At 47.2% G+C, this 19,705-nt stretch overlaps 1 protein-coding gene across 2 annotated transcripts in view; it reads left to right on the forward strand.

Moving 5' to 3' along the window:
* Positions 1–944: 944 nt before the first annotated feature.
* The window catches only part of TCP11L1 (t-complex 11 like 1), a 34,374-nt gene continuing 15,613 nt past the window's right edge, over positions 945–19,705 (forward strand). Inside the window, exons 1-6 of one of the 2 annotated variants that reach the window (XM_089778611.1) lie at positions 945–1,198; positions 6,261–6,435; positions 11,466–11,598; positions 12,385–12,505; positions 14,353–14,573; positions 19,500–19,636. In XM_089778611.1, the coding sequence (XP_089634737.1) occupies positions 6,282–6,435; positions 11,466–11,598; positions 12,385–12,505; positions 14,353–14,573; positions 19,500–19,636 (766 nt within the window). In that variant the 5' untranslated portion in view covers positions 945–1,198; positions 6,261–6,281. The remainder of the gene's footprint in view (positions 1,199–6,260; positions 6,436–11,465; positions 11,599–12,384; positions 12,506–14,352; positions 14,574–19,499; positions 19,637–19,705) is intronic. The other variant, XM_075927812.2, reaches the window with a different exon arrangement.

Here is a 19,705-nt window from a genome sequence, read left to right on the forward strand (position 1 = left end):
AGTAAGTGAAGTGGGGACACACAATGGTCCAGTATTCCATTAGAAAAAAGCAAACTACTTATCACACTGATACAGTTGAAGGGAGCTCAGTTAATGCACTATTTGCAGATGGAGCTGGGCCAGAAGAAATGTGGGCTGAGACCCAGCTGGGGAGTAGGGATGTAAAAGTGTAACAATGTAAATGATTAATTGATAAGCAATGCTTATTGGGTTCCATTATGGCTACCTGCTGGCTTCTCGGAAGGACCACCAGCCCTGCTCTCATACTGTTGTATAATAAGCTATCTAGCCTAAGGGCTTTTAGGGTTCCATTACAAGCCCTGCCGTGAAGCAAAACAACCTGGTTGCGTCTAGACTGGCATGATTTTGTGCAAATACTTTTAATGGAAAAGTTTTTCCATTAAAAGTATTTGTGCAAGAGAGCGTCTACACTGGCATGGATGCTTTTGCCCAAAATCGTGCCAGTCTAGACGCACCCCCTGTCATTTAGCTGCAAGGGAAATTATGCACTTACAGAACTAAGGGCTCCATTTTTTTTACCAAGAGGAAATACATCTCCGCTGTATTGACATCCCTAACGAGTCAGACGTCGGTTCTGTTTTGTTTCTTGGGTAAAGATGAGCCCCCCCCCCCCCTCATCCCCGCACAGCCCCCTGCCCTTTCGTTTCTCTAGCGGCGGGGGGGAGGAACAGGTGCCTTGGAAAGGGAGCGTGCTCAGCTAATGCGTGGAGGGAGATTTTGTTTCAGGCTTACAAGTGCTGCAGGAGGAGGGCAGAGGCAGGGGCGGGCTGTGTCCCAGCGCCGGGCGGGCACGTTGGAGGGGACGCGTGTGGAAGGTTCCCGCACTCCGGACCCCAAGTGAGCCTGGCGCGAATGAAGGCGCGGGGCAGAACACCCGGCTGGGGCGGGTCCGCGGGGGGGCGGGGGCTCGCTCGGACGCCGGGATGCGGATGGGGCGGGGCCGCCCCTACACGCCAGCAGGTGGGAGAGCCGAGCCGGGCTGGGCGCGCCCCGGCCCGCTATTGCCCAGCGCCGCCCCGGGTCTTGGCGCCCGGTGGGAGCGCCGCGCCGCTGCCGTGTCTCTGCTCTGAGGCGCCGCCCTCGCGCGCAGAGCAGCCCGCGGGCAGAGCTGCGGCCTGGGCGCGCTCCGCTGCTGCCGGACTCCTTGTGGCGGCTGGCGCGCAGGGGCCGCCCCCAGGTAAGCGGAGCCCCCCCCCCCGCGGGCCCGGAGGGAGACCCCTGCCCAGGAGCCCGCCCCGCCCCCTGCTGTCGGTCTGTGGCTCGGTTGCCGGCCGGCAGCCAGGCCCGTGTGGCGCTTGGCAGAGCGGCGGTGCTGAGTCAGAGCGGGCCTGGCGTCCCGGGCTGGGGGCTCTGGCCCGGCTGACCCCCGGGGTGAGCAGCGAGGCTGTGGGTACAGACCGTGGCTCTCGCCATCCCGCTGCGCCTCTGCGGCCTGACTCCCTCATCCCTGCGACCCGCACCGCCAGCGGGGGGACGGAGCCTCCGCCCGGAGCCGTGTGGCCCTGTAGGCAAGTAACTCCAGCCCCGCGGGTAACCCGGCCGCAGTTGCAGGGCACCCTAATATGGGGGGCGGGGTAATACAACAAGGCAAATGTCGGCTCCCTGTTTCGCCGTGGCAGTCCCGAACCCGTGGCTGCTTGGCTTGGGAGGAGGCGATTCCCTTCGCTCCTACCCATGCTTGATGAAACGGTAAGTGGGGCTGGCCCTAGGTGGATAGCGGGGGGTGTAAAGGCCCGTGGAATGAAATCAGTGGGCTGGGGAGGAGCCGCCGACGTGGGAGGATTCGGTCTATTTGGGGGATTAAGGTGCTCAGCCTGGATGGTGTCTTGATTCATGATTTTGCTACCAATGTCCCAATGAGCTGCACATGGACAACTCTCAGCGCTTCTAGGGAGGAGCTTGTTGCAGCATTGGGACCTAAACATCTGGGCTACCTCTAGACTGGCATGATTTTCCGCAAATGCTTTTAACGGAAAAGTTTTTATGTTAAAAGCATTTGCAGAAAAGAACATCTAGATTGGCATGGACGCTTTTCCACAAAAGCACTTTTTGCGTAAAAGCGTCCGTACCAATCTAGACACGGTTTTGCGCAAGACAGCCCCGATCGCCATTTTTGCCATCGGGGCTTTTTTTGCGCAAAACAGTTTTTAGCTGTCTACACTGGTCCTCTTGCGCAAAAACATTTCCGGAAAAGGGCTTTTGCCCGAACGGGAACGTCAAAGCATTTGCGCAAGAAGCACTGATTTCGGAAAGTAGAATGTCAGTGCTTTTGCGCAAAATCAAGTGGCCAGTGTAGACAGCTGGCAAGTTAAACTTGCCAGTCTAGACGCAGCCCTGTGGTTGTAGTATCCCCCTCTGTAAAACGGTAAATAGCCTCTCACGGGAGCTTGGCAATGTTTGTTTAATGTTGGGGGTAGGGCTGGGATAGTGTCTGCATTTAAAGGATTAACCAATGAGCCTGAGGGCATGTGGGGTCTGGGATGGAGGTTGGGTGCAGGGAGCTTGGGGTAAGAGAGGCAATTTGGGTGAAGGAGGCAGTTGTGACCTGGGGCACTGGGCTGAACTAGGGGGCTGGATTGTGACCCTGGGGCAGGTAATTGGGGTACAAAAGGGGGTGCAGGGGTTTGGGTTGTGAGCTAGGGCAGGAGGGGACTGATCTGGGAGGAGGTATGGGTGGTACAGAGGAGTTGGGTATGTGGAGTAGGTGGGCAGAGGGTTGGGGAAGGGAGGGGCTAGGGTGCCAGAAGCAGGGTCTGGCCAGGAGACTTACCAGCCAGCAGCCATTCCTGAATCGGCCTCCCTGTGCCCCCTCCCCACTGCAGCTATATGCTCTGTGAATAACTATGAGCGCTTTGTGGCAATAGGCAGCTCCAATTGGCCAGTTTCTGGCCAGAAGCCGGCCATTGGGATTGTGCTGGGGATAGATGCAGCTCCTAAAGCTTCCCCTCTGGGCTCAGTTTTTAAAGTGAAACCACCCTGCAGCCGTGTTCCTGAGCGGCGTGCGGGTGGGGCGAGGCAAGCGGGGAGCCTTCCTGGGCCTCCCTGCAGCGTCCATGGGGTGGATATAGTGGCTTAGTGTGCTGGATCCAGCCCATGGGCTGTATTTTGCCCAGGCCTGATTTAATTGACCAGACTCTTTACAAAAGATGCAGCTAGCTGATTCAGAAGAGGCATTGTTAAGCTTATTTAACCAATGCAAATGGAAATTGTTCTAGATGGATTCTAATGGACAGTACTAACAATCAGTTAGATTCTAGCCTAACAAGTACTGTCTGGAATGCATAAAAGGTCTTTGCTCAGGTACCATACAAGTTCTTCAAAGCGTCACTGCACAGATAAATTGTGGAGAATAATTTTGATTTAATACTAGGGGCCTGTGTCCCCAGCTCACTGTGCTTGCCAACCCCCGTCTTGCAGGGAGTAGGCAACCCTGTCTCTTCCCCCTCCCGCCCCCGGCCACCAGGGAGGGCTGGGCTGGGCTTCAGCCATGCCAGCCGGGGCCCCTTCTCCCTCCCCCACTCCAGCCCGGGCTTCTTCTACCTCTCCCATCTCACCAACCCAGGCCCTCCTTCTTCTCCTGCCATGCCAGCCGAGATCCCTTCTCCCTCCCCCGCCAGCCTGGGCCCCTTTTCCTTCCCTCCCCTCTCCCAGCAATGGCGCGCGCCAGGCCCGGCTCTAACCCTGGCAGCCAGGGAGGTGCAGGGCTGCCTACCCACCCCACATGGGGGGCAGTGCGGCACAGGTAGTGCCGTGTGCACGTGGCGCTCTGGGGCGCTGCAGCCTGTTGAGATGGGGAAAGCAGCAGCGTGGCGGGCGCTGTCCCGACTCTCCCCCGTGCAGTCCCACCTGCGCTGCTCACCGCCCCAGCCCTGCCCGCAGAACTCATTCGCCCATGGGAGGGGTGGAAGGGAAGGAGCAGACAGGTCAGTGCGTCAGCGCCCCCGTGCAGTTCGGGGGTGCTCTGGCAACTGCGGTAAGTGCAGCCGCTGGGGAGGAGGTGAGTCTCCGAGGGAGCAGCCTGACTCTGGGCAGTCAGGCACCGCGCTCTGGCTCCCCAAGAGCCTGGTGGCGGGGGAGCCCCTAAAAGCCTGCTGCTGGCACATAAGCCCTGTTCCTAGTGCCTGACCCTGGGCTGCTGTACCCCCCTACCTGTCCCTAGGCTGTCACAGCTGCGATGTGGGGTCTGCTGGCTACTGTGCTATGATTCTTGGCATTGAAAGCCCTGTGGGGTGGAGGTGATGGAAGGGGGGTTATCATCATCATCGCCCTTCATGCCCACTGGTGTATAGGGCAGCAGCAAAGTTCCTCCACTTCTGTCTGCCTCTCAATAGTGCCCCTAGTGTGGATTCATGCTCTTCATTTCTACTTCAGCAGTCTGGCACCATGTTGTCTTGGGTCATCCTCGTTTCCGCTTCCCTTCAGGGGTCCAGTGCACAGCAGTCTTTGTGATGGAGCTTCCATCTTTTCTGAGCACATGCCCAATCCACCTCTAGTGTCTTTTCATAACAGTGGTTGCCATGTCATCTTGTTTGCACTGTGCAAGCAGGTCCCGAATTATTTTTGGCCAAAAAATACAGAGGATCCTCTGAAGACTTCTGGTATGAAAAGTTGACAATTTATCAAGGTCATACTCTGTCATCTGCCAGCATTCTGATCCATATAATAGTGTTGATAAAACACAGCTCTGATAAAACTTCAGTTTGGTATGGATGCTGTACTGTGATGACTTCCATACAGCATTCAGACTCATGAAGACATTTCTGGCTTTACTGGTCTGCTCTGGATGTCACTTCTGATGCCTCCATCTTGCCTGATAATACTACCCAAGTATGTAAAGCTCTCTGTGATAGGTAGGTCATGGCAATAGATCTTAACTGATGCTGGTGTCTCAATATTTAGGGTCATGACTTCTGTCATCTTTTGGCTAACTCTTAGTCCAACCTGTTTTCCGAAGATGCAGAGTCGATTTGTCTTCTCTTGCATATAATAATGCGTATGGGAGAGCAGCACGAGGTCATCAGCAAAATCAAGGTCCTCTAATATGGAGAAGACAGTCTATCTGATGCCTCTTGGCTCGTCTTCTGTTGTACGCCACATAACCTGGTCTATGACTAAGTTAAAGAGCGTCGGAGACATGACGCATCTCTGCCGTACTCCAGTCTTAACTTCAAAGCGTAGATCATTGGTCCTCACGCTGCACGTGAAATTGTTATAAAAGCTCTTAATGAGCTGTCCTACTTGTGGTGGTATTCCATATGCTCTCAGAATATGCCAAAGATTATCCCTATGAATGCTGTCAGAGGCTTTTTCGAAATCAATGAAGTTGATGAACAGCTGCCTCTGCCATTCAATGCATTGCTCGATGTTACTCAGTACAAAAATTTGATCTACACACCTCCTTCCTTTACGAAAGCCAGCCGCAAACAACAAGCGTGGTGATTTTCTTTTTAAACTTTTCCTTGTTCTTTTCGAGTAGCTGCTTCTTCAGCTTGTGCTGCTAGTTCCTGTATATGAGCTCTCTTATCAGCTCTCACCAGTTTCTTGACTTGCCGATCTGCCTCTTTGTATTGCTGTTGCTATCTTTCTTTCAATCTTCCTGATTTAGCATCTGTGAGTTTCTTCTTTAAGGTACATTTATTACCATTTGCCTTCCATGTGCCTGGCAAGATCCACACTTTTTTCTTCTGTTTCTGTTTGAAACCTAGACAGTCCTCACTGCTCTTTAAATATATTGTTGTAATTTGTTCCCATTTCTTATTAATTTCTTCTATGCTATGAGTTTCTTCTTCTAGATCTTGTGGCGCTTGAAACCTGTTTTTTACCTTACGGACAAAAGGGGAGTCAGGGCTTGGTTTGAAATAGCAATTCCAAGTGGCAAAGGAGAGCTGCGAGGTTGGGCTCGAGCTGGGAGAGACGGAGGAGGCAGAGTGATGTGATGATGTCGCTCTGTCATCATGCAGGAAAACCTTTTTTTTTTTTTTTTTTTTTAAACAGAGAGATGTGAAACTGTGTGTTCTGGAGAGCAGAGCTATTGGTCTTTCATTTTGTGGAAACTGACCAATTAGAGTGCAGCCTGTAGCATGAGAAGGATGTTTTAGTTCATTGGGGGAGAGACTAGGATGTTATGAGTTATGATTTATTTATAACTATACATGGGGGATTTTGCTGGTTTGTTTGCTTATGTTTTGCAAGCACAGGAAAAATATGTATCTATTCCATTCTGTGTGGCTTTTTTTTAGAAAGGGAAAAAAAACATTAAAATGTCTCAGAATCCTAATATTCCACATACAAGTGGAGAAAAATCAAATGATTCAGAGGATATCCAAGAGGACCGCTTGAATGACCCAGATCAGTCTATGAGAAAAAGGATACCGCCGAGTACCTCAAATCCACACAGATGCAACATCGGTCAATGTAAGCAAATCCGTTTAAAATACAGAAACGTTTTCCTTATTGTGAAAATCAATGTTTAGACTTGTTTACAAGTTCAACTAGGTGCTGTGCAATTGACTGTTGTATAATTAAATTCTGTATTGATCATTAACAATTAAATGAGAAGCAAACATTAAAGAAAAAAATGTCATTGGCTTTTCTGTCCTGTGAGGCAGCCCATAAGCAGGCTGGGAAAGGCTGCAATAAATGAATGCACCCCTCAAGCACCCCTGATCCGACCGCAGTACCAGAATAAAACCAAACAAACATAATTCACTGCCTGCTGCCCCCACCAGGTGATTTAACCTCTCCCCCCAGTGGCACCACTGGTAGTGCAATGGGGCTAAAATGGCTTCTGGTTGCTAGCTCTGTGTCCACTGCCATCACTTCCCTGCAGCCTGGGGAAGTGTGTGTAGGACCGTCCCATCCATAAGACAGTTGGCCCTGTGGCAACTGCCCCAACCATCCTATGGACAGGACCCTCCCCCCCCCCCAAATCAGGTTAGCCTGCAGGACCCTGGGCAGGCTGGAGTTGGCAGCAGCAGTCAGGCCCCCTTGCGCTCACCACAGCGACGGGAACCATGCTCAGCTCTGCAGCCCTCTGCCAAACCAGCCCACGCTGTAGCTGGGACACTCTGCTTTCTGCTGCCACAGTGAAGCAGAGCAGCTGGGCTGGCCTGGGAGGTGGTGGTGGAGTAGAGCTGGGTGCTGCGTAGGTCTGGTTCAAAAACCCAAACTGCAAAGGGCACAGATTCCCTGATATTAGGCAGTACGCTGCCACCGTCCAAGTGAAGAAAGCCCCTTTGAGAATCTAGGAGGACGCACTTGGGAATTTCTTCTTGTGGGGTGCCCCCAAGCCCTTTAGCTCTCCCCCAGGAGAGATCTTGAAAACAAAACTGTAATTTTTTAATTGCAGACCTTTCGGTCTCAGGCATGTGCACACAGAACCCCCTGCCTTCTAGGACACAGGAATCGGATCATAGGGTACGTCTAGACTACATGCCTCTGGCGACAGAGGCATGTAGATTAGGGTACCGGACATAGTAAAATGAAGCGGCGATTTAAATAATCGCCGCTTCATTTAAATTTACATGGCTGCCGCGCTGAGCCAACAAACAGCTGATCAGCTGTTTGTCGGCTCAGCGCGATAGTCTGGACGCTCCCCTGCCGACATCAAAGGTATTTGTCGACCACCCTGGTATGCCTCCTGGGATGAGGCATACCAGGGTGGTCGACAAATACCTTTGATGTCGGCAGGGGAGGTCCAAACTATCGCGCTGAGCCGACAAACAGCTGATCAGCTGTTTGTTGGCTCAGCGCGGCAGCCATGTAAATTTAAATGAAGCGGCGATTATTTAAATCGCCGCTTCATTTTACTATGTCCGGTACCCTAATCTACATGCCTCTGTCGCCAGAGGCATGTAGTCTAGACGCACCCATAGACTTAAAACGCTGATTTTATTAACACAGAAGGCATAATTGGTAAAGCACACTTGGTTGCTGGGTGTGACAGAGCAACTGAAAAAAGCAGATTAAAAATACAGAGACTTGCTTCCGCAGGGTTCAGTTAAAAAGTCATTGTGTGGGGTCATGGCGACTCAGCACGGAGGAGTTCACAAGCCAAGCAATTGAGAAAATACCCTGGTTGTGTCTGTCTAAATATTCCCTATGCAATTATGTATCCGCTGTTCCAAGGATTAGTCCTTCATAATCATGGGCATTGCTGGCAATCCCAGGCCTTGCTCTTGTCTCAACTCATCTCTCCTAGCTCTGGCTCTGCACTCGCATAAAAGACTCTTCATTGGCTTTCTTGGCTCCCTGCTAAAACTTCCTGGAGACCCACTGTGTCTGGGCTAAACACTTACAGGCAATTGAATTAACTGAATGGACGGGTTGCCCAGGAAAGGGTAGTACCATCCCATTCATCACAGTGTGAGAGAGTAAAGGTAGAAGTCAAGTGTTAAACACAGACCTCTGTACTGAGAGGTAGCAAGTCATGAGAGCTGGGTAGAGAAGGGGGTAAGGTCAAGAGTGTGTGTGTGTGTGTGTGTGTGTGTGTGTGTGTGTGTGTGTGTGTGTGTTAAGAATGCTCAAGTGCATTCTTCAGCATACAGATGAGATGCTTAGCTATGGACTTCCTTCTTGGTCATTACTTTGTCAAACAGCACATCAGGAAAAAGCCCTTTGATTTAAATACAGGTTCAGTGCACTGCCTATGTGTTCATCACTTAAGACCTTTCAGTAGTCCCCACAGGCAATGGACAGGATCAAACCCTAGGCAGTAATAGGGAAGTGTTTAGAGTACTGGGTGATCTGAAGAGGTGCTTATGACAAAGTGGTACAGGTAATTCTTTCTTAAATGATATTTCTGTATAGGTGATAATTGGGGAAAGGCTTCTTAATGAAAGGCCTGTTCCATGTAGACGGTTGCTACCAGCATAAACCTGTTAGTCTGTCTAAAAAAAAATCTATTCCAAATTAATTCAGTGTATGATTAATATGGATAAAGGGGTTTTATTTCAGTATGGGGTGCTGTGTGTGTAATGTGTTTGCCAAGACTGGAATTGCAGCTTCAGGCCTTCTCTGTGTCTCTGCTACTAGCATTGACCTCAGTCCTGCTACAAGCACAACTTGAGGTGCTCCTGCTTCTTAGAAGGTCAACAGCAAAACTGCAGTTGACTTCAGTGAATGCAGTGTAATGTTCCCTCTAAACTATTTAATCCATGTGCAGAATAAATTTTATGTGCACTAAAGTATGTGCACCACCAGTAGAAACACATTCTATGGGCTGTAGATGCTCTGCTAATCAGCTGGCCAATATTTGGATCTCTTCTGGGTGACCTCCGAAGCACTCCTCTTACAGGGAAAACTAGTGCATTGTTACTCCCTTCGTAAATGCCCATTGTAGCAGCAGCATCTCCACCCTTTCTGCTGTGTGCTGCTAACGTAGTGGTACTTCGCGTGTCACAGCAATATCAATATCACTGGGTGATATGTAACCTATCTCGGGACAAATTAGAGTGCTACTTCCCCATATGTTCAGGCAGCTGATGATATTTTCAAGACTTGGCTTTGCCTCCCATTGACCTTCCACCTCTCAGATTTCTAGGGCAGTGGTTCCCAACCTTTTTTATCCACGGCCTGGCAAACCCAGTCACAAACTTTTGGTGGCCCTGTAACATTTATTTTCATATTCATTATTTGCATAAAGAATGAAAATGCAAATAAAGTGTTACCGGTCCGTCAAAAGTTTGTGACTGGGTTTGCCAGCCTGCAGTATAAAAAGCCTCGGCTCCCCAGTGCCAGCCCTAACCCTTAGAGACCCCCACCCCCTCATTACCCCTGAGTGCTAGCCACTGACCCCAAAGTCCCCTGCACCCAACCCCCCCATTGTTGGCCTCCTGCCCTCAGAGCCCCTCAATGACAGTCCCCCATCCCAAATGCCTCAGTGACAGCCCTCCACCACCAGACCTCCCCCCTTGCCAGCCACCTGTTTCCAGAGCCCCACTGCACCCAACTCCCCCAGTGCCAGCCCCAGTCCCCAATATTAGCTTAGTTGCCAGATCCAGCCCTGCTCCCATAGCCCCCTCACTACTAGCCCTGCCCTCAGAGCCCCCCAGTGCCAGCTCCACACTCAGGATGCCCTAGTGCCCCCCGGTATCAGCTCCCTCGCCCTTTAGAGCTCTCCGCTACTAGCCCTAGCCCCAGAGTCCCCCCAGTATTAGCTTCACCCCCAGAACCCCCCAGTGCTTGCCCCGTTCTCCCCCCCCCCCCATCTCCTAGCCCTAAGCTTCTTCCCTGTGCTCTTCCACGGCTGGGAGGAGTCCCTGCCCTTTCCCAACACTGGTTGGCTGAGAGGTGGGGCAGAACATGCTTCTTCCAACAGTCTCAGCAGGAGGGGAGGCGCTGGATGGTGTATCCCCCCTCTGGCCCCCAGAGCTGCTGTGGCCCGGAGCCAATCCGTGGACTGGCCTTTGGAACTAGGGATGTTAGAGTATAGTCGATTAAGCAATTAACTGATAAGCAAAAGCTTATAGGTTAATGCTATAGACTACATGCATTTTCCCCCTGCTGCCACCAGTGAATTTTTTAGCAGGCTGACCAGCAGCCTGGCTCAGTCCTGCTTGTGCCAGGTCTGGGACCTACCCCACTGTGGTTCTGCATTTAAAGTGTATTAGGAGCCAGGTGGGCAGGCAGCCGGCTCAGTTCTGGCTCATGCCGAGTTCGGGAGCTCAACCTCCCGCTACCCTCAGAGGCAGCAGTGAGGAGTGACAGAGAGCAGGTCCTCGAGGGGAACTGGTTTTTAAACTGGCTCCCCTCGCAGACCAGCTCCCACCTGGAAACCCGAGCTTCTGCTTCTCTATCAGATGCAGCAACACAGAGTGGCAGGGGACTCCTGGGGAGTGGGGCCGGAGTGCATTGGCAGCTGGCTCCACCCCCAGGGGCTACAGAATAGTCAAGTAACAGATCAGAATTGGTGAGGTTAATTGACTATTCCATTAACCGATATTTAAGATCGCTATTCTGGACCTAGTGTCCTCCTTCCTTTACTAGCTAATAGAAGCTGGGCCTACTCCTTGTGTGATGTCCTGCTGCTCTGCTCCCCTCTCGTTCACGTGTACACTTTCTAAGGAAAAGGGGTGCTCATGCCATTCCAAACCCGCGTCTTGCCATGCTCTGAGAGCTGGAGCAACTCTGATTCCCTTTGAATATATGGGGTGAGTGACAAGAGAAGACCTGTGGCACTGGCACACAGGGTACACTTTGGGATCATTAGCAAGATGCTGGTTTCAGGAAAGGGGGGCAAGGAGGTTGTGGAGAAGGGAACTGTTCTCTTGCATAGTGCTGATGGTGACATTATAAGGGCTTTACAGATATTTTGGAAGACAAGATCCCTCCATGCCCTGTAAAGAGTATAATTAAAATGGAAAGGGGTCCAGAAGGGTGGAGAAGGATCTTGCCTCCAGCTTCTGAAGGAATAATGAAATGTCAGATATTTGTTAATATTACAGCTAGTCTCCCTTGGCATGTGTCGATGGAAGAGCTGATGGAAACGGCGAAAGGAGTTTCCAATATGGCATTAGCACATGAAATTGTAGTCAATAGAGATTTCAAGATTACGCCTGCTGAATTTCCAGAAGGCAGGTAAGACGGTTACTGGTAGCAATAAAAATAGTCATTTATATCAATCCTTTGCATGTAAGAGTGGAATATGCAGATCCTTTGGGGGAATAATTGTTTGAAAAGAATCCTGATGAGTTTCTTAGCTTTTCGCTGCTTCATTCTAGCACCACTATTTTATTTTTCTGTATTCTTAGGCTTGTTCTACGCTGGAAAATGTTGTTGGATTAACTATATTGGTTGGGTGTGTGACAAATCCTTACCCCATAGCCAGCGTGAGTCCCTGCGTAGATTGTGCTAGGTTGCTGGAAGAAGGTTTGTCAACCTAGGTACTGATTCTTGGGGAGGAGGATTGCCAGTGGAAGAACCACTTCCTGCATCTGAAGTGTAGACATGCCCTTAGACTGCTCTTGGAGCAAATTGTTACCTCAGTGCTATTATGTTCTGGTTTTACTTTTTACATTTTACCCTAAAAATTTGCACCACTTTTAGAAAGCTAATGGTTTACGTATCGCTAAGAAACACTGATGGTGTTCATGTGAACATGCAATACATTATGATTTTCCTTTCTTTATAGATTACATTTAGAAATAGCATTTCCTAGATGTTTTTAAGGGTCTCTTGTTTTGTTTTCATCTGCTTTGAATACGTGTATCTTTTCTGCTGTGATGCCAGCCATTCCAAATCATTCCAATTTATATGCTTCTGTGCTTGATTAAAATGACAGTTTGCTTCTCCTCTAAACCTTGCTAATTCATTACAGGTAATATACTAACTATCATCCTTTGATATTGTTGTGCTTACCAACAGCCTGGAGAAAACTGTAAAAGAGATTGTACATAAAGCTTTTTGGGATTGTCTGGAAGCCCAGTTAAGCGAAGATCCACCAACATATGATCATTCAATTAAACTTCTGGGGGAGATTAAAGAGGTAATAATATTTAACATCAGAAGTAATTTACAGAAATTACATGGCAAATAAGCAAAATATATACACACAGTTGTTGTACAGAGATGGCGGAATACTTTGTAAAAGTCTAGACTATAGCTAGAGCCCTGTAAATTTGCAGATATCTGCTTCTATATCCGTGGGTATTTGTGTCCACGGATCATTTTTGCATATGCGGAAACCAATTTTGTATGTGAGCAGGGCTCTAATGATAACCTTGCCTATAGCCTGCATACATACCTTGGGGGATGGGAAGGGGATTAATCATAAGAAAGCAAGAAATGACAAGTTGTGTTAAATGAAGGGAAGGTTTAAGCTGATGATAATTTAATTCTGAGGTTGCAGAAGCAAATGTGACCTTAATTATGTGTATTATTATATCACCTTGAGGCCGCGGTCTAGGTTTGGCAATGCATAAGAACGACCATACAGAGTCAAACCAATGGTCCATCTAGCTCAGTATTCTGTCTTCTGATGGTGGCCAAAGCCAGGTGCCCCGGAGGGAATGAACAGAACAGGTTCTATTTGCTATTGCCCAATCCCAACTTTGACAAACAGAGGCTAGGGACACCATTACTGGCCATCTTGGCTAATAACCATTAATGGATCTAGCCTCCATGAACTTATCTAGTGGTTTTTTGTTTGTTTTTAACCCTGTTATGATGTTGGCCTTCAGTATCCTCTGACAAGGAGTTCCACAGGTTGATTGTTGTGTGAAAAATACTTCCTTTTGCTTTGTATTTAAACCTGATCCCTGTTAATTTTATTTGATGACCTCTTGTTCTTGTGTTACGAGACTGAGTAAATAACACATTCTTTATTGAATAGGATTGGTCCCAGTATAGACCCCTGGGGAAAACACTATTTACCTCTTTCTAGTGTGAGAACTGATCATTTATTATTAACCATGAGAGGAGCTCACTTCTTATCCCATGACAGCTTGGTGAGGCTCCTTGTCAAAGGCTTTCTGGAAATCTAAGTACACTGCATCCAGTGAATCCTCCTTGTCCACTGGTATCACCATTTTTTTAGCAGGTTTCCTGCTACTGATGTACAAGTTTTTATTCACTGTTGCTTTGAGTCTTTGGCTCGCTGTTCTTCAAATGTAATTCAGAAGGCCAAAAAAGAATTCGAACATGTCATATATTGCATAGCCATTTGGCCTTCTTCCCACCAGTGTGAAGAAAAGTTTCTGGCCCAAAGAGCATACGATCTAAGTAGTACCGCTATGGGTGTCAGATATCATGTAATTGAATAGTCATGTAGCAGCATGAAATCTTGTTGGTTAGTCCCCGGCTGTAAGGATGGGGCAGAGAGGTCCACGGGAGCTGATACTCATGGGGAGCCTGTGTATATTGGCTCCGCCCTGCCCCCCTTACCCTCTGCACTGCTGCCTTTCTAGCAGAGGCAGCAGCACGGGGGGAAAGGGAGAGGTAGATCCAGTGCTTGTAGAGAGCAAGCTTTTAAGCCAGCTCCTCATGGGCACCAGCTCCTGCTCTTCCCACCCACAACTGCTGCCTCTGATACAGAGGCAGCAAGGAGGCGGGGAATGTGTGGGTGGTCGATAAGATTAATCCATAAGCCCATGCTTATTGGTTAATCATATAGTTGTCTATACATTGCCATCCCTAAACACCAATACTATATAGAATGTAGGCACACTGTGTTTTTAAAAAGATGTTGTGTATTTTTTGTGGCCCCTACATTTTGTAAACTCTAATGAGCCATAGAAATCCATTTTGAAGGTGGTTGTTAATTCAGTTCCTTTGTAAGGCAGTGACGTAATGTTTAATGTGAAAAACTAATACAATGAAAATTATATTTTTCAGGCTCTTCTATCCTTCTTGTTACCTGGTCATACTAGATTAAGAAACCAGATTACAGATGTTCTAGATCTGGATCTGATAAAGCAGGAGGCAGTGAATGGAGCACTGGACATTTCTAAGCTGGCAGAATTCATCATTGTAATTATGGGGACTCTTTGTGCTCCAGCTAGAGATGAGGAAGTTAAGAAACTGAAAGACATTCATGAAATAGTCCCACTATTCAGGTACTGGAATGACATGATGGAATTGCAAGGATTCACACTGAGGGCCACTTAATTGTATTTGGTTATAGATCCTTGTTAACTATCCAGATTTTGCCTGAGCATGCTTGTGGAACGTACAGTCTGCTAGCCAAAAATGTTTTCTAAGAAATATAAAGCAAGCGGGGAAGGGGGCAGCAGAATTTATAAAGAAGAAAATTCCAGCAGCTATTAGCAACGACCCTTTTGGTTCTGATGGGCTAAAGGTAAACGTTTGTAGCTTTCTCCTTGAAAACAGTCTTTCTGAAATGTCATACATAGATAAGAGAAAATGTTCTGGATATTGAGAGACTGATTTAAGAAAAATTGTGAATTCCTTCACTTTTAATTTCTGCTGATATATTTAATACTTTAGAAAATAAGTGTTTCCTCAGCTTTAGGCTCTTCTTCAGCCAATTCTTCCCTCCACTCGAGGAAAGTATATAGGGCTTAGATGTCATTTTCCGTTTTGTTACTATCTCACTTAAATTAAATTGTGGAAGATCTCAACAGCTACAGGGAATAGGGATGTAAAATCCTGGTTAATTAGTTAACTGGTTAAATGTAACCAGTTAACCGATTAAATGGGGGCTGGGGCTGCTCTGGCTGGGCTGGACCTGCTACGGGCCAGGAACTTCACTGGCCCACAGGTTAACCATAATTGGTGAGCATCATGTAACTGGGTGATGCTTATGGGTTAACCATTCACACCCCTGAAAGTCATCAGTAATGTCATTGGTCTCTCTTGCCTGATTAAGATATTTCCTAACATTCTCTAATTGTAAGGGTTTCCTTAAAAGAGAATACCTTTTTGGAGAATGGAAAAGTTGTTCACACGTAAGTAGACACTGAAGTTAATTTCTTCCATGACCTTTAAACTTAGCGCATGTCTACACTAGAAAATTATTTCAAAATAACTTATTTTGAAATAATAATAAAAAAACCTGCAACGAAATAGCATGTTCACACTACTGGGAAGCCTCAACATTAGTCTCAGATAGGCTCCATTAATTTGGACTCACTACCTCAATTTAAAGCCCCAGGAAGCACTGGTGAGTAATTACGCTGAATGACTCTGGGGAGGAGCTATTTCGAAATAGCAGCAATGGAGCATCCACACTACTGCTATTTCAAAATAACTATTTTGGAATAAGCGTTATTCCTTGTGGAAAGCAGGAGTTATTTCAAAATAACCAGGTAGTATGGATGCTCTGCTTGTTATTTTGAAATAACTCCCTGGTGTAGCCCAGGGCTCCGTTAGCTCCATTTTGGAGCAAAGATTCACATAGGAGAGAGTAAACAGATGCATAGCAGTAAACCTCATATTAGGTTGACAACTCAAGTCTTTCCTACATTCAGCATGTGATTATCATAGAATCATAGGACTGGAAGGGACCTCGAGAGGTCATCGAATCCAGCCCCTCGCCCTCAAGGCAGGACCAAGCTCCGTCTACACCATCCCTGACAGATGTCTATCTAACCTGTTCTTAAATATCTCCAGAGGGGGAGATTCCACCACCTCCCTTGGCAATTTATTCCAATATTTGACCACCCTGACAGTTAGGAATTTTTTCCTAATGTCCAATCTAAACCTCCCTTGCTGCACTTTAAGCCCATTACTCCTTGTCCTGTCCTCAGAAACCAAGAGGAACAAATTTTCTCCTTCCTCCTTGTGACACCCTTTTAGATATTTGAAAACCGCTATCATGTCCCCCCTTAATCTTCTTTTTTCCAAACTAAACTCTGTACCCTTTCCAATTTCTCCACATCTTTCTTGAAATGTAGCGCCCAGAACTGGACACAGTACTCCAGCTGAGGCCTAACTAGTGCAGAGTAGAGCTGCAGAATGACTTCACGAGTTTTGCTTACAACACACCCGTTGATACAACCTAGAATCATATTTGCTATTTTTGCAACAGCATCACACTGTTGACTCATATTCAACTTGTGGTCCACTATGACCCCTAGATCCCTTTCCGCCATGCTCCTTCCTAGACAGTCGCTTCCCATCTTGTATGTATGGAACTGATTGTTCCTTCCTAAGTGGAGCACTTTGCATTTCTCTTTATTAAACTTCATCCTGTTTACCTCTGACCATTTCTCTAACTTGCTAAGGTCACTTTGAATTATGTCCCTATCCTCCAAAGAAGTTGCAACCCCACCCAGTTTGGTATCATCTGCAAACTTAATAAGCATACTCTCTATCCCAATATCTACATCATTGATGAAGATATTGAATAGTACGGGTCCCAAAACAGACCCTTGCGGAACTCCACTTGTTATCCCTTTCTAGCAGGATTTAGCACCGTTAACAACAACTCTCTGACTACGGTTATCCAGCCAATTATGCACCCACCTTATCGTGGCCCTATCTAAGTTATATTTGCCTAGTTTATCAATAAGAATATCATGCGAGACCGTATCAAATGCCTTACTAAACTCTAGGTATATGACATCCACCACTTCTCCCTTATCTAAAAGGCTCGTTATCCTATCAAAGAAAACTATCAGATTAGTTTGGCATGACTTGTTCTTCACAAACCCATGCTATTCCCTATCACTTTATTACCTTTCAAGTGTTTGCATATGATTTCCTTAATTACCTGCTCCATTATCTTCCCTGGGACAGACGTTAAACTGACCGGTCTGTAGTTTCCTGGGTTGTTCTTATTTCCCTTTTTATAGATGGGCACAATATTTGCCCTTTTCCAGTCTTCTGGAATCTCCCCTGTCTTCCATGATTTTTCAAAGATCATAGCTAAAGGCTCAGATTCCTCCTCTATCAGCTCCTTGAGTATCCTGGGATGCATTTCCTCAGGACCTGGTGACTTGCTGACATCTAACTTTCCTAAGTGATTTTTAACTTGTTCTTTGTGTATCCTATCTTCTAAACTTACCCTCTCTCTGCTTGTATTCACTACGTTAGGCACACCTCCAGACTTCTCGGTGAAGACCGAAACAAAGAAGTCATTGAGCATCTCCGCCATTTCCAAGTTTCCTGTTACTGCTTCTCCCTCCTCACTGAGCAGTGGGCCTACCCTGTCCTTGGTCTTCCTCTTGCTTCTAATGTATTTATAAAAGGTCTTCTTGTTTCCCTTTATGCCTGTAGCTAGTTTGATCTCATTTTGTGCCTTTGCCTTTCTAATCTTGCCCCTGCATTCCCGTGTTGCTTGCCTATATTCATCTTTTGTTATTTGTCCTAGTTTCTATTTTTTAGGACTCCTTTTTTATTTTGAGATCATGCAAGATCTCCTTGTTAAGCCAAGCTGGTCTTTTGCCATATTTTCTATCTTTCCTACACAGCGGAATTGTTTGCTTTTGGGCCCTTAACAACGTCCTTTTTAAATACTTCCAACTCTCCTCATTTGTTTTTCCCTTCAGTCTTGCTTCCCATGGGACCTTACCTACAAGTTCTCTGAGCTTATCAAAATCTGCCTTCCTGAAATCCATTACCTCAATTGTGCTGGTCTCCCTTCTACCTTTCCTTAAGATCATGAACTCTGTTATTTCATGATCACTGTCCCCCATACTGTCTTCCACTTTCAAGTTCTCAACTAGTTCCTCCCTATTTGTTAAAATCAAATCCAGAACAGCTTCTCCTCTGGTAGCTTTTTCAACCTTCTGAAACAGAAAGTTGTCTCCAATGCAGTCCAGAAACTTATTGGATAGCCTGTGCCCCGCTGTGTTAGTTTCCCAACATATGTCTGGATAGTTGAAGTCCCCCATCACCACCAAATCTTGGGCTTTGGATAGTTTTGTTAATTGTTTAAAAAAGGCCTCATCCACCTCTTCCACCTGGCTAGGTGGCCTGTAGTAGACTCCTAGCATGACATCACCCTCCTTTTTTACCCCTTTTAGCTTAACCCAGAGACTCTCTACACAGCTATCTCCTACGTTCATCTCCACTTCAGTCCAAGTGTGTACATTTTTAATATACAAGGCAACCCCTCCTCCCTTTTTTTCCTGTCTGTCCTTCCTGAGCAAGCCGTACCCTTCCATACCAACATTCCAATCATGCGTCCCATCCCACCAGGTTTCTGTAATACCAATGATATCATAGTTGTATTTATTTGTTAGCAATTCCAGTTCTTCCTGCTTATTACCCATACTTCTCGCATTTGTATATAGGCATTTAAGATACTGATTTGGTCTTGCCTCCCTGTTGTGCCCTGACCCTCCTTTCTCCTTGCCATTATAGGCCATAGTCCCTCCCCCTCCCCCATTTCCAACCCATCTCCCAGTCCCGCACATTCAGCACTTACCTGTGGGCTTTGCTCACCTGTCCCCGTCGAACCTAGTTTAAAGCCCTCCTCACAAGGTTAGCCAGTCTGTGTCCAAACAAGGCCTTCCCGCTCCTGGAAAGGTGAACTCCATCTCTGCCAAGCAGTCCTTCCTGGAAGAGCACCCCGTGGTCAAGGAAGCCGAAGCCCTCCTGGCGACACCATCTTCGCAGCCAGGCATTCACCTCCAGGATGCACCTCTCTCTGCCCGGGCCCCTACCTTTGACAGGAAGGATCGAAGAGAATACCACCTGCACCCCAAACTCCTTCACCTGTACTCCCAAAGCCCTGTAGTCACGCTTGATCCGCTCAGTGTCACACCTGGCAGTATCATTTGTGCCCACATGGATGAGTAGCATGGGGTAGTAGTCAGAGGGCCGGATAATCCTCGACAATTATGTTCTAAGAGAACTGATCTGTGAAAAAGATTCTACTATGTTCTCAGTTTCTTTACAGGGGAACAAGCCTCATTGCCATGGCTCTTTCCCCAGGGTTCAGGTTAATAATAGAATGTTTTTTAAAAGTTTTTAACAGTTCATTCCCTTGGACAATTTGTGCTAAGTCTTGCAAATTGTACATTTTAAACGTGTGCAGGCTTGTTTGAAAAACTAACTTTTTTTTTCTTTTTCAGAGCAATTTTCTCTGTATTAGACTTAATGAAAATGGACATGGCTAACTTTGCTGTTAGTAGCATTAGGCCACATTTAATGCAACAGTCTGTTGAATACGAAAGACAGAAGTTTCAGAAGATTTTTGAGAAGCAACCAAGTATGAATTATTTTCCTCCTCTAAATTGCATGTTGTTTCTCAAACAAAAGAACCCACCAAAATAAATAG

The sequence above is a fragment of the Pelodiscus sinensis genome, chromosome 5 (assembly GCF_052426305.1).
Source record: "Pelodiscus sinensis isolate ZL-2025 chromosome 5, ASM5242630v1, whole genome shotgun sequence".
Lineage (NCBI taxonomy): Eukaryota > Metazoa > Chordata > Testudines > Trionychidae > Pelodiscus > Pelodiscus sinensis.